General features: G+C 40.3%; 2 protein-coding genes across 8 annotated transcripts in view; one reads left to right on the top strand and one right to left on the bottom strand.

Moving 5' to 3' along the window:
- Positions 1-12,550, top strand: part of LMBR1 (limb development membrane protein 1) — a 133,316-nt gene that overhangs the window by 98,934 nt on the left and 21,832 nt on the right. For all 7 annotated transcript variants that reach the window (XM_044947116.2, XM_006061405.4, XM_044947115.2 and 4 more), the window contains 4 exons: positions 385-462; positions 3,496-3,569; positions 3,768-3,858; positions 5,054-5,120. In XM_044947116.2, the coding sequence (XP_044803051.1) occupies positions 385-462; positions 3,496-3,569; positions 3,768-3,858; positions 5,054-5,120 (310 nt within the window). The remainder of the gene's footprint in view (positions 1-384; positions 463-3,495; positions 3,570-3,767; positions 3,859-5,053; positions 5,121-12,550) is intronic.
- Positions 10,563-12,106, bottom strand: LOC102391888 (non-POU domain-containing octamer-binding protein-like). The gene has a single exon (XM_044947121.2). It carries the CDS (start codon positions 12,089-12,091, stop codon positions 10,706-10,708), a length of 1,386 nt encoding a protein of 461 aa, XP_044803056.2. The 5' UTR covers positions 12,092-12,106; the 3' UTR covers positions 10,563-10,705.

Genomic DNA, 12,550 nt, shown 5'->3' with positions numbered 1-12,550 from the left:
TCATTCTTTTGTTTCAATTGAAAATTAAGAAGAGACATGGTGTTGCTGATACCCGGCTCAAACTCTGTGATAGCGTATGAAAATTATTGCATTAGTTCTATGTGCAGTTGGGGGTTTCTAGTTGGTGAAATTGGTTAATAAATGGACCTATGTTACTAGCTTTTGTCTTAAGCTTTGAGATTACAGTACTTTGCAGGATTTTTGAGAATTTATTCTGAAATTTTTATGGTCTCATTATTTCAGGTTTATATGTAGAATTTTGGTCTTTACTGCTTTTCCTCTATTCTGAAGCATACATTTGGTTGGTTACTGAGATTTTAATATATGTATATTGGCAAAATATCTTTGAAATTCAGAACTGATGGTTTCCTTTTTCTGTTGTAGTCCATCTCTGTCCTCTTGGTGGCTTGTAATATTCTTTGCCTGTTGGTTGATGAAACAGCAATGCCAAAGGGAACAAGGGTAAAGTAAAACACTTACTGTCTTTCTGTTGCTAAAGTATTCTGTGTCTGCCCTGAGTGTTTCAAATAGGTAGATGACAGCATCCGCCCTTATGCATGTATATACTTCAAGCTGCGCGAACTTCTTTATGCAAGAGCTTTCGTAAACAGTGTTTATAAACTATGGTTTTTGTTTCTAATTTCTTATTTTAGATTGGGCCTTGTATCAAGTATCAGAGTTTCCTTTTATACTTTGTATTAGAGTTTATCTTTGTTTTACTGAAATTCATATTTGTGATCCTTTAAGAAAATGTATATTCTGTGAAATAGTGAAATATAAAGACTTTATATTGAGATGATTGGATGGCATCATCGAGTCTATGGACAAGAGTTTGAGTAAGCGCTGGGAGTTGGCAATGGACAGGGAAGCCTCACGTGCTGCAGTCCATGGGGTCGCAAAGAGTCGGACACGACTGAGCAACTGAAGTTTGCAAAAGATCCAAATATGGTTGTAAGGACTCATGCTTCAGAAGAGTTAGACATTGTGTGAACTTGAATCAAAATGTTCAGTTGTTGGAGGGAGTCAGATGTACATCTTTTCACAAATGGACTTATTAATTTTTTCTCTTTTAAAAAAATTAATGATTTTATTAAATTCCAGAAGTTAGTCTATTTATATATATTTTCCATATGGAAAGTAGTTTCCACTAAATACTCATATAAACCTTTCTTTTTCTAGGTGTCTTTATTAACCTTTGGATACTTAAAGTAGCCTTTACGTTTTGACATTTTATTAACCTTTTTGAAGTTAGCACCTTTGCCATTTCCCCGTAGAAATGACTTCAAAACTTTTCCAGACTTTTCATTCTTTTGGGGGGGGGGGGGCAAATTTCCTTAACTCTTTCTAGGATCTTCTGTCTAGTCTAAGAATTAAATTGAAATGAGACAGATTAACAGAAGAAAACTATTCAATTATGTGTATAAGGGAGCGCTGTAAGAATAACGAGACCCCAGGACAAGTTGGGTAACTGAGGCTTATATTGCATCTTAGAGAAGAAGAGGGTAGGGCTTGTGACTTTGCGGGGAATAAAGGCAGTTCTCCTGGAGATGGAGAAGCAGCCGTTTGGTGAACAGTTGGGACCCAGAACAGACTTTGGTCTCCAGGTCCTGCCAGGTTCCTGGGACCACACGCAGCCCTGACCCTGGAGGGCCTGGCGACAGTGCTCGTCGTGGACCAGGGCCTCTGTCCACACTCTTCCAGGCAGTTACGGGGCGAAGCGGAGGCAGGCTAAAGTGGAAGGCTGGCTGTCCTCTGTTTCTTAAAAACAATCAGCCTGAAGTGACCCTCATGCCAGAGAGATGCCTTCTGCGGTAGCAGACTTTGCTTCCCTACACGCCTCTTCTCTCTGCACCACATGATCCACTTTTTGTCTCACAGAAGAAAGCCAGTATTTATCTTAATTCCTTTCCTTCAGTCCAGGATACAGAAGCGAATTCTTTGGGCAGTATTTTCAGTTTAACTCCCTGCCCGCAGCGCCTTCAGCACCTGGTCACCTCTCACTGGTGGAGCCTCCCAGCTTGCTCCAGGTTCCTGATCCACTAACCGACAGCAGCAGGGAGCAGCCCTCTTCCACCCACAGCCTCATCCTCGTCACTGTTTAGACACAGGTCCGCTGATGGAGCAGGGAGTCCCCTACCGTGTTGACCTCTGTCCGCTTTTTAACCCAGTTGCATGTAGTGTGCACTGGGTGTGGTCCAAGCCCGAGATACACTGGTGTACCGTTCCCTTCGTGCCTGGTGGACAGGGACAGACACGTGGTGGGCTCTGTTTATGATTGTGTAATAAAATCCGAGCGTCTTAATCCTGCCTGTAGGCCGCCTCTTGAGACGGAGAATGTTTCCAAGGTGTTTTCCATCCGAGTTAATAAGATTTCTATTAGCATTATTTATTTTTCTTCAAAAGATGGACAAAAATTGACAAATTCTTTGTCCCTTACCTTATTTATATATGAAATTTCAGTGAGTATTCTAACTTCTGTATGCCTATACAAATTAGGTTGTATAAATAATATGTATAATGTTATTTATTGTTTTTTTCATTAGGCTGACTTTATATTCCTAATTATCCTGGTGTATCTGTTACATGTCATTGAAGCTGATACCAGAATAATAGTTCGTATTCAGAGAGTTGCTTTAATTAGTAAGCTTAGAAAACATTGTCCCTACTTCAGTAGGAAATGATTTTTTGCCTTTCTGGCCTTTTAATAAATACTGCTTTTCTTGCTTGTTTTGTTAAGTTCCAGATAAAGGTAGGTTTTGAGAATAGATAGAATGTTTAGGAAACAACGTGCAGCATTGCCTTTGAAAGATCTGTGCTGATTAAATCCCTGAACTCCTTAGGGGATGAAACTTTGACGAGCAGTAACGGGATGCGAGCATTCCCTGTCTTCCGTCCTCAGCTTACTCCTGACGGACTTTAGTTGTATACTTTTTATATGTTGCCTCCGGGTTCAGACAATTAATGTTCTATTCTTACTGTACTATTATATTTAAAGATTTTTTTCCCAAGAGTATTAAGGATTTAACAATAAACGCAGATAAAGAATCTACCTGCCGGTGCAGGAGACTCAGGAGATGCGGGTTGAATCCCTGGTTCAGCAGGATCCCCGGGAGGAGGAATTGGCAGTCCACTCCAGATGTATTCTCATCTAGGAAATTCCATGGGGTCACAAAGAGTTGGACACCACTAAACGTGCGTGCACACACACGCACGCGCGCGTGCGCGCACACACACATCATGTCATTTGATAAGTGACTTAAATTGCATCTGAGACGAAACAGAAACGTTCGAGCTTGTTGAGTGTTACCATGTGGCTGGTTTCGCTGGTGAGTTCAGCCTCATCCCGTGTTTTATTCTCCTTTGAAAGCCTAGATGTTATTCCAGGGTATTAAACGTTTCTAATTTCAACTGTCCTATATTTATGAAACAGCAGTTTTAGGGAAACCAAATGTAATAGTGTCACTGAATTCTGAAAAGTGTTTTTTTCCCCCGCAGGGGCCTGGAATAGGAAATGCTTCTCTTTCTGCTTTTGGTTTTGTGGGAGCTGCACTTGAAATCATTTTGATTTTGTATCCTTTCTTTAACTGAAGTTCTGTCTGTTAATAAGTTTTCTGGGACAGTGGTAATTTACTAAGACACTTTTCTGGAAGAAACACAAGTCAGTCTTCCTCCAGCACTCCGAGTGGCATTTTGTTCTGTTTTCCTCTGGGCCTGTTGAGGACTTGAGGAAACATTCTTTGGAGAGTTTTTTTCCTTGATTCTCACAGCTATCTCATGGTGTCCTCTGTCGTCGGTTTCTACAGCCTCCGAGTTTTTGGAAATTTCATTCCCAAGAAGGACGACACAACCATGACAAAGGTAAGGTCCTTTTAAGTCTTAGGAGGCTGTGCCCCTCTTTGCCTTCCAGGACAAGCGGACTGTTTTATTTAGTGGTCGCCCTGAATGGTTCCTTGCGGTTCTAGGTATTTGTTTGTGAGTTGCGTAAACACACACTGGAAGGTTTTCAAAATGCGGAATGAGTGGGAAAAGGATGTGCTCTGTTTAATTTGGATGGTGTCCATTCACTTGTAAATGCGGAGAACCACAGAGCTTGTTAACCAGCTATAGAAGGCTCCTGAAAGGACCCTTTTTTCCTGCAAAGAAAACGTATTGCTAATGAGTAACTGTGATTGCGCTGCCTGTGCTTCAGGGAGCTTGTTTGAAATCGGAAGAACTTAGTTGCTACAAGTAGTAGAGACAGAGTATTTCAAATTTGAATAATTAAAGCAAGACGGAAGAGTTCTATTCAGAAACATTTTGTAGTCTGAGGCTAATTTGACTTTCTACAATATGTCATTGGCTTCTGAGTAACAAAGGCTGTTATCTTATATAGAGACTGCATTTGTAAAATATTCCCACAGGCTGACAATGAAGAATCACAGGAGCGGCTGGCTTCTTTTTTTTTTTTAATCAGATTTTCCTTATTTTCAGCATATTCTAAAGGGAAGATGTTATTTTTACATATCTTTTTCTGTCTGTTTAAAATGTTATAGCTTCTTGAGATATTTAGCATAAGTAAACATAAGTGCTAATCTGTGCTTTTGGCATCTTTTATTTATATGAAAGAATAAGCATAGGATATATTGAAATAGAATTGCTAGAATTTAGGTGTTTTAGATTTCTAGTTTTTTGGCTTTACATCTTAGTTTACATTAGAAGTAGATATTATATATCTTGGGCAGTAGTCTTGGCTTTAAAAAGCAGAATCATAAGTATTGAAGTATTAATTCTTTTTGTGCCTGTTAGGTGAATCCTTTTGAAATCAGCAGCCTCTGTCAGTAATGTAAAATGCAATTTTCTCTTTGTGTCAGGTACCGTAAATTACCAATAGAACTTTAAATGTCTGTAGCAAACCTTTCTGGTTCTCTGTTTTCTGTATTGAATAGTATCATCAAGAAGTTAGCAAAGTACTGTAGGTAACTAGAACGTACAGTAACTTGCCAGTATGTGAGTGGATTTTACTTAAGCGTGAACTGTGTGGCTGCCCAATATCCTTCCTGATTTCTCATAACAGATCATTGGGAATTGTGTGTCAATCTTGGTTTTGAGCTCCGCACTGCCTGTGATGTCAAGAACACTGGGTAAGTTTAACTGAGAACTTTTCACGTAAAGTCTGTATCTTTTCAAGTGTCTTTTCTAAACTTCCTAAACTTCTAAACTTTTCCCAAAAGATCACTCTTTGAAATATGTTATTTCTTCCCACGTTATTTTATACCTTTACTTCTATAATTTATTTGTATATAGGGCTGTACCAAAACAAGCACTTTTATCAAATAAAGGTCATTGATTTTTTCAAATGCTTAGAAATATTCCTTTCCAAACAGTAGTCTTTATTTTTTTTCACTGACTGGTTAAGCTTTTGAGTCCTCTAGTGAGGAACTGTGAAGTTTTTGTTTTTGTTTTAAATAAAACAATGTTTAATGTCTAGAAAATATTAAACTAATTTTTTCCTACATGAAATGTTTTTAAAAACGTATAATTTAGTATGTGGTTTAAAAAATTGATAATCTGTAAAACGTACTTTAAGCTGCTTTTATGTCCAGGGCATAGTCTTGAAAGCAGTGAGAGCTTTGAGGGCACTGACATACCCACACTGACTTAAAGGGTGTACTTTAGCTCCTTAGTTTTTACTTGCCTGCCATTCATATAGTTTTCTTAATTTTTCAATGTACAAGGATATTTTGGTCATCTTTTAAAAGTAAAACATTCCCACTTTGTCATTGAAGCAGTTGCATAAATCTTCATTTGATGTTCTTATCTTTTGTAAAACACTGTAGCAGACTGTATTCTCAGTTATTGGCTAAATATTGTTTCAGACAAAAGTTTCCACTAGGCAGTTCTGTTCCATTTTCTAGTCTCAGATTTTGACTTGAGCGTTCACAAATTATTTTTTAAAATCCCATTATTCACCTTAACAACTAACTAATGACAAAAATTGCAAGTAACTTTGAATTGCTTTTCTTTTAGCTCTTATGTTGCCTCCATTATTTATTCAAAACTCATAGCTCTCAGGGATGCAGGCTGTGCCGAGAAAGTATAAGCGTCATAGCGATCTTCATAATTCTTACAGAGAATTCCATATTTTAGTAAAAAGTGAAATCCAAGTGTAAGTGTAAAAGGGACTGCCTTTCCACAGACTAACACAAAGCTCATTTACTTAAGAGGTCTTATTTCCTTTGTGTTGCGTTATAGGACTTGTTATTGCTTATGGTGTGCTCATCTTGAAAATGCCAAAAAATACATTTTTGTAAGTTGATTTGTAGCTGTTGTCATTTGTGTTATGGAAGTCCCAACAGTTTCTGTCATGTGGCCAACCTACCATTTTATCACGTAAGAAATTCACTGCGCACTGTTATTTAAGATTAATTGTTAATAGTAACATATACTGATTTTATGGAAGAAAATTACATGCTGAGTACCATTTTAATACAAAGAAAACAAATTAATGGCAAAATGTGCTTTTTGAAGATCAACACATTAAATTCCTGAGTAGTTTGCCATAGAGATAAATAAAAAGAAGAAGAAGAAAGATGGGACAATTAAAATGCAGCTAACAAACGCCTGGCCCAGCTGTCCAAACAGGATTAATGGCGTGTGTTAGGTACAGTGAGTCATGTGGTGCTTTGCAAAATATCAACACACACTGCGCTACACGTTATGCCCAGTGGCACTGAATAGATGAAAAGAAATAAATACGTTAAACAGATTCATAGAGGCTTTTCACAGTATTAAAAAAGCACATTTCTAGACTAAAAGAAAAAGCTTTATTTTAGTATTATGGGAAATGCAAACTAGAGAGTTACTTTGTCATTCCTCTATTAACCCTTTAGAATTGAGTCTTTGATTTTAAGAAGATAAAATATAGAGAATTGTCATGAATATTATCCTAGTGTATAACGGGATTTTGATTTACTAGCTGAAAAGCTTGTAAGACTAGAATAGAGGATGTATTTAACAACCGAATTCCAAGCTGTGAAAGTTTTCGCTCTTTCTCATTGCCTCTCACAAGGGAGTCCTGACCTTAGGGTGCTCTCATTCGCTTCTGTGAATTCAACCCGCATTCTCAGTTAAATAAGAAACCAAGGAACAAGGAAAATTATCATTTACCTGTATAAGTGCAGTTTTTCTCTTATTTTAATCATTTTTAGTAATGATAACTTTAACTGTAAATTAGAAATATTTTGAATCCTGTATAAATAATTCATTTGATGATGTTTTTACTTCAAAAATGAAAGTATTTTTAAACAGTGTGATTTGCCAGCTGCTGCTGTGCCGTAAGTGTACGTGCCGCTTTGGAGCGGGGTGCCTGGCGTGAGGTGGCAGGCCTGTCACAGAAGGCCTCTGAAAGAGCTTCCTGCTTTAAATAGAGAAGATTTTGTACTAGTTTTAAAAATTGCCACTGAGTAGATTTTAGAAGCATATCACTTAACCACAAAGCATTAGGTTGCGAGGAGCATTTTGGCCATGTATTCTTAGCCAAATGAAATTAATAGAAAGAATAGCATTTTGTCCATGGGAAACATGAAGGATCTGTGCTTGAGATTTTTTATTCGAACTCTTTAAAACCTTTTAAAAGTGATGCCATACTAGGGGATATGATTTCTAAAGTGTTGTTTTGTTGCCTATATGTAGTGTGCAGTTTTTAAAGAATCCAACGTTTTTGAGGCTATGATGTCCATAATTTTTAGTAATCAGTTTACTCTTTGATATAATGAACTCTCAAGATGATTAGAGGAGATGGTTGACTAACAAAGTGAAAATAGAAGAGGCTCAAATCTAGTAAATTACCTATAGATGTCCAGATTTTCTATAATAAAATGTTTTAAAGGCAGCCGTGAATTTGAGAATACATTTTGTGAGATTGCGGACATGTTCTTTGTTATTCTTAATCAAGAAACAACTGAGGGATTGACAGTTTTTACCTTATTCTTTATTTGAAATCTCTTAACAGGAAAAGTTTTCTCAGATACAACCAATAGACTTTGAAATACTGTTACTAATTTCTATTATGAAATTATTTTTATAGTTATGGTTTCATCTCAGAATTTTTTCTGTAAATTTTAAGTTATTCAAGGCCCAAGTGCAGATATATATTTTTATATTTAAATTTATATGGATGCTTACTCTATTAAAACAAAAAACCCCGACTTATTCTTCCAAGTCAGCTGGAATCTGTTTTATGGTATTTCCATGTATTTCTCATCTGGGTCCCCTCTAGCTCATCATCTCGCAGGAGATGAAGTGGATTATTCTCTTTTGTTCCTTGATGGAGGGAGCATGTTTAGACACTGGTCCTTCGAGGGAGAGGTCTTTATTTGGGTTTTGTGAATGTACTACTAATCTTTACCCCAAGCTTTCCCTCTCCAGTGTGAATCAGAAAGAAATGATCCTTAGACATGACAAATGAGAACTCAAAAGTATAAATCATGATATATATTCCTAATTATGACTTTCATGTAAAAGTAACTCTTAAGCCCTGTATTGAAAATTTCTTAGCAAAAAATTGTATGTGACTTCATTATATTCTGTTATATCGAAGAGAGTAATAAATGAGTGGTGTGACTAACTTTTGATTGATTACTAATGGTCTTATAACTGAACAATAAATTTGTATATCTAGTTAGGATTTTTAATAGTAAAGAGAGAGCATTCTGTGTCAAATGTCTGAAAGAATTCAGAGAGTCACCACTGCTCACCCCTCAGCATTCCCGTTCCCAGGGTCCACATGTCGCGTCCTTCTGATGCTGCTCTTATTTCAGAGTCCCTCCTGCCTGAGAGAAGGTTGTATTGGCCACACATTCTAAAGAATTTAGCCGGCTGTTGACATACATTCAAATCCCTTGAATTTTAATTTGATATAAAATATTTTTTCATATGAAGATAATTTCAGTTAGGATTATTCAGTTGGAAGATATAAGATGTAGTTTTTTAAATGTAAATCACAGTAAGGTTATAGTTTGCACTGAGAACCAAGACCCTCCCACCCTGGCTGAGAATACTTAAGAGCACACGTGTGCATGGCCAACTCTGAGACCGAGGAACAGGCTATCTCCTCCTTTGTAGGAAGTTCTATTTTAAAATTAGTTTTTAATAAGTATGTACATGAGCAAATTCTACATACAAAGGATATTAAAAATTAGATCTCAGGCTTGCATTCCTTATGACCACCACTTTTAATCCCAGTCCCTTCTTCAGAGTTTCCAAGAACCAGTTTAATGTGTATAGTTATTTAAAATCTTTTTCTGGGTACACACACACAGACACAGCACTGTGTAGAAAATTGAAAACTCTCTCCTGGGTATTACTTTGTGTGACTCCCTAACTTCAGTGTCCACCCAGTAGGAGTTAGAAGAGGTTTCAAACTCATTTCTTGTACCAGAATTCAGTCAGCTGAAAATGAATTTCAAACCAGAATACTCACCTCTTCCTGCTCAGATCACCTCTGGCCTCCGAGTCGCCCAGTCGTGTGGGTTTTGCTGTTGTCTTAATTGTTCTGCCGCACTTGCGCTTTGTAAGCCCTCTTCTCAGATCTCCTCTCTCTTCATTTCTGGGCACCACTCACTTTTTCTTTTTCTTTTTTTTTTTTTTAAAAGGCTTAAAATGTATTTTAATAAGTTCATGTTGCATTATTCATTTCTCAGAAAAACTTCAAAGGTATTAGGGACAAATCAAACATGGTACACCAATAAAAAATGCACAGCATAACTACCTAAGATAGGCAAAGCTAAGAGCTACCGTCTGACATTCAGCATACAGCAACCCTGTTCTCATGATTGTACTAGGCCTATCAAGAAAGCTGTGAATGGCAACATCACAGACACAAAAGGGCCATTTCTGGGTTGTCCTTACCCAAGAAAAAGATGGAGGCAAGTTTAACACAAGATTTTTTAAAGATACACTAAATGAAAATCTCTAAGAGAAAATGTCTTCCTTGGGACATGAAAGGGTAATATATGGGACATAACAGAACCGTATGTATGTTGTCTGTGACCTCTGTGGACATGTGCCTGAATTCCCACCTGGGAGTGATTGGAACAGTGGGGCCAAGGTCATTGGGGGATGTTTGGTTTTTGTGGTATATGTGGCAGGATCTCTGGGGTGAGACAGTGCACTAAGTCATGTCCGACTCTTGCGACCCCATGGACTGGAGCCTGCCAGGCTCCTCTGTCTATGGGATTCTCCAGGCAAGAATACTGGAGTGGGTTGCCATTTCCTTCTCCAGGGGATCTTCCCAACCCAGGAATCGAACCCAGGTCTCCAGCATTGCAGGCAGATTCTTTACCGACTGGGGTGGCGGGGGGGTATAAGAACAAGAAAGCAAATAGAACAGGGTGGACAAAGAGTGGAATGATTAAGATTAATGGGGGCTCTAACTGGATCCATTTTGCCATGGCTCCCTGGCCCTCGCAGGCTCTCAACAATCACATGAGATTTTAGGAATGCACCACACAGAATTGATTAGTGAAAGGATATACCACATAGAACTGATTTGTGAAATATCACCCCTCCCTTACCCTTGCCTCCAACATACTCCCTAGAGTACTACAGGCAGGGAAGACCTAAACTATTGGGAGGAATCCCTAACACTTTTCCAGAGTAGAATTCGGCTAAGTCCAAAAAGGGTCCTTCTTTTAAGGGTTTTGGGAAACTAGACACTGCAATTTTATTAGTATCGGCGACGTTTGTTTGGAGCAAATTCAGCTCCAGGAGCTGCACGGTTGAATGCAGGAGGGGTTCCACCAGTTGCCCCAATTCCTTCCATTGTAGCAGCTTGGCCAAAGCGTTCAGTTGTTGGTGGGGTCAATCCCAAGGTTCCATCTGGCATCATAGTGGCTGGTCCTGGAGGAGCTGGGGTACCAGCTGGCACAGGAGCAGGGGGCATGGCACCTCTGTTGTTTATGCCCATAGCACCTCCCATAGCCATTTGACCCATCCGTATCTCTTGCTCTCTCGCATCAGGGAAGGTTCCCTTGAATCCTTCCTGCTGTCGTCGCATCATTTCTTCTTGTTGCCGCCGCATCTCTTCCTCACGGCGCCTGCGCTCCTCCTCCTGCCTGAGCTCCAGCTGCTTTCGTTTTTGCACTTCTTGATCGTGCAGCTCTTCCATCCTCCGAAGTTCTTCTTGACGTCTCATCAAATCCTGCCTCATTAGCATGACCTGGTGCTCATGGCGAGCAGCCTCCGTCTCCATCTCCAGCTTCTCACGAGCTTCCTTGATGTTTTGGTCCACTTGGTCCTGGTGCTGCTTTTCCATCTCAATAAGTGCCTTCCAGCGCATGGCAGACTCATACTCAAAGGAGCCAGGCTGTGCCAATCTGGGTGGCTGCTCTCGCTCTTTGTGAAATTGCTGATTCTTCATAACCAGCTTCTCTGGGAGTCCCTCCTCATCATCTAACTGGTCCACGGGCTCCACAGTCACAGGTCGAGGAAATGTGGTTAGCAGGAAGGAGCCTTCACTGCATCTGTCCAGAGCTTTCCGAGCAGCTGGCTTCCCTGAGAATTCAACAATGCCTTTTCCTGAGGGCCTGCCTCGATCATCCACAATGACTACAGCCCTCTCCACCTGGCCGAACACAGAAAAGGCCTCCTCCAGCAGTTCATTGCACACATACTGAGGAAGGTTTCGGACTGTAAGGGATGCACCGTGGCAGGCAAAGCGCACACGCGGCTGCTTTCCACGGAGTGGCATGTTGTCCAGTTCTACTTTGGCAATCTCCGCTAGGGTTCGTGTTTCCAAGCGGATAAAGCCGAAGCCCTTGTCCTTATGAATGAAGACTTCGCCTGCCTTCCCATATTTCTCAAACAGTTTCCTCATTTCCTCCTCAGTGATGTCAGGAGGAAGATTGCCCACAAAGAGCCGGCTACGCTGGGTGAAGGTCTTCTCTCCTGGTTTCCTAAAATTCTTCAGGTCAATAGTCAAGCCTTCATTCTGGCTGCTGGCTTGCTGCCCATCTGCAGGCATTGGTGGAGGTGGTGGCTGCTGCTGCTGCTGCTGATGCTTCCTTGGAGTGTGGTTTTGTTTCTCCAAGTTAAAAGTTTTATTGCTCTGCATCTTTGTACCCCTCCACCGACTGTTTTCTGCTCAGAGTAACGGCGACGCTACACGGCCTTTACCGTCCCGAGAAAAGCTCACTTTTTCTCCTTCTCCTTCTCCGGCCGTCCTTCGACTGTCTCTCATTGCTCGTCAGCCTCACCCACGCACTTGCCCCCACCGCCCTCCCTGAGCTGGGGCAGCAGCCGCAGCAGCCCTGTCCTCCATGTGGCGTCCCGCAGCTCCTCACGTAGGCCGTTCCCACAGTAGGACCCATTCGTGCGTGTGTGTGCGTCTGTCCTCCCCGCTCCTTCCCTCCTGCCCTTACTCCCTCCTGCTCTTTCTCCCCTCCCTTGTCCTTCCCTTTTAGTCCTCAGGTACTTTCTATACCGTACACCAAACCAGAGAGTTGGGAGTTGCGTTAGAAACCTCCACGTCTTGTACCAACACCTAGCACTGCCTGCTTTCATCTTGTTACTC

The sequence above is a fragment of the Bubalus bubalis genome, chromosome 8, assembly GCF_019923935.1.
Source record: "Bubalus bubalis isolate 160015118507 breed Murrah chromosome 8, NDDB_SH_1, whole genome shotgun sequence".
NCBI lineage: Eukaryota > Metazoa > Chordata > Mammalia > Artiodactyla > Bovidae > Bubalus > Bubalus bubalis.
Note: the sequence above shows the minus strand (reverse complement) of the source record. Positions and strands in the feature narration are given on the sequence as shown.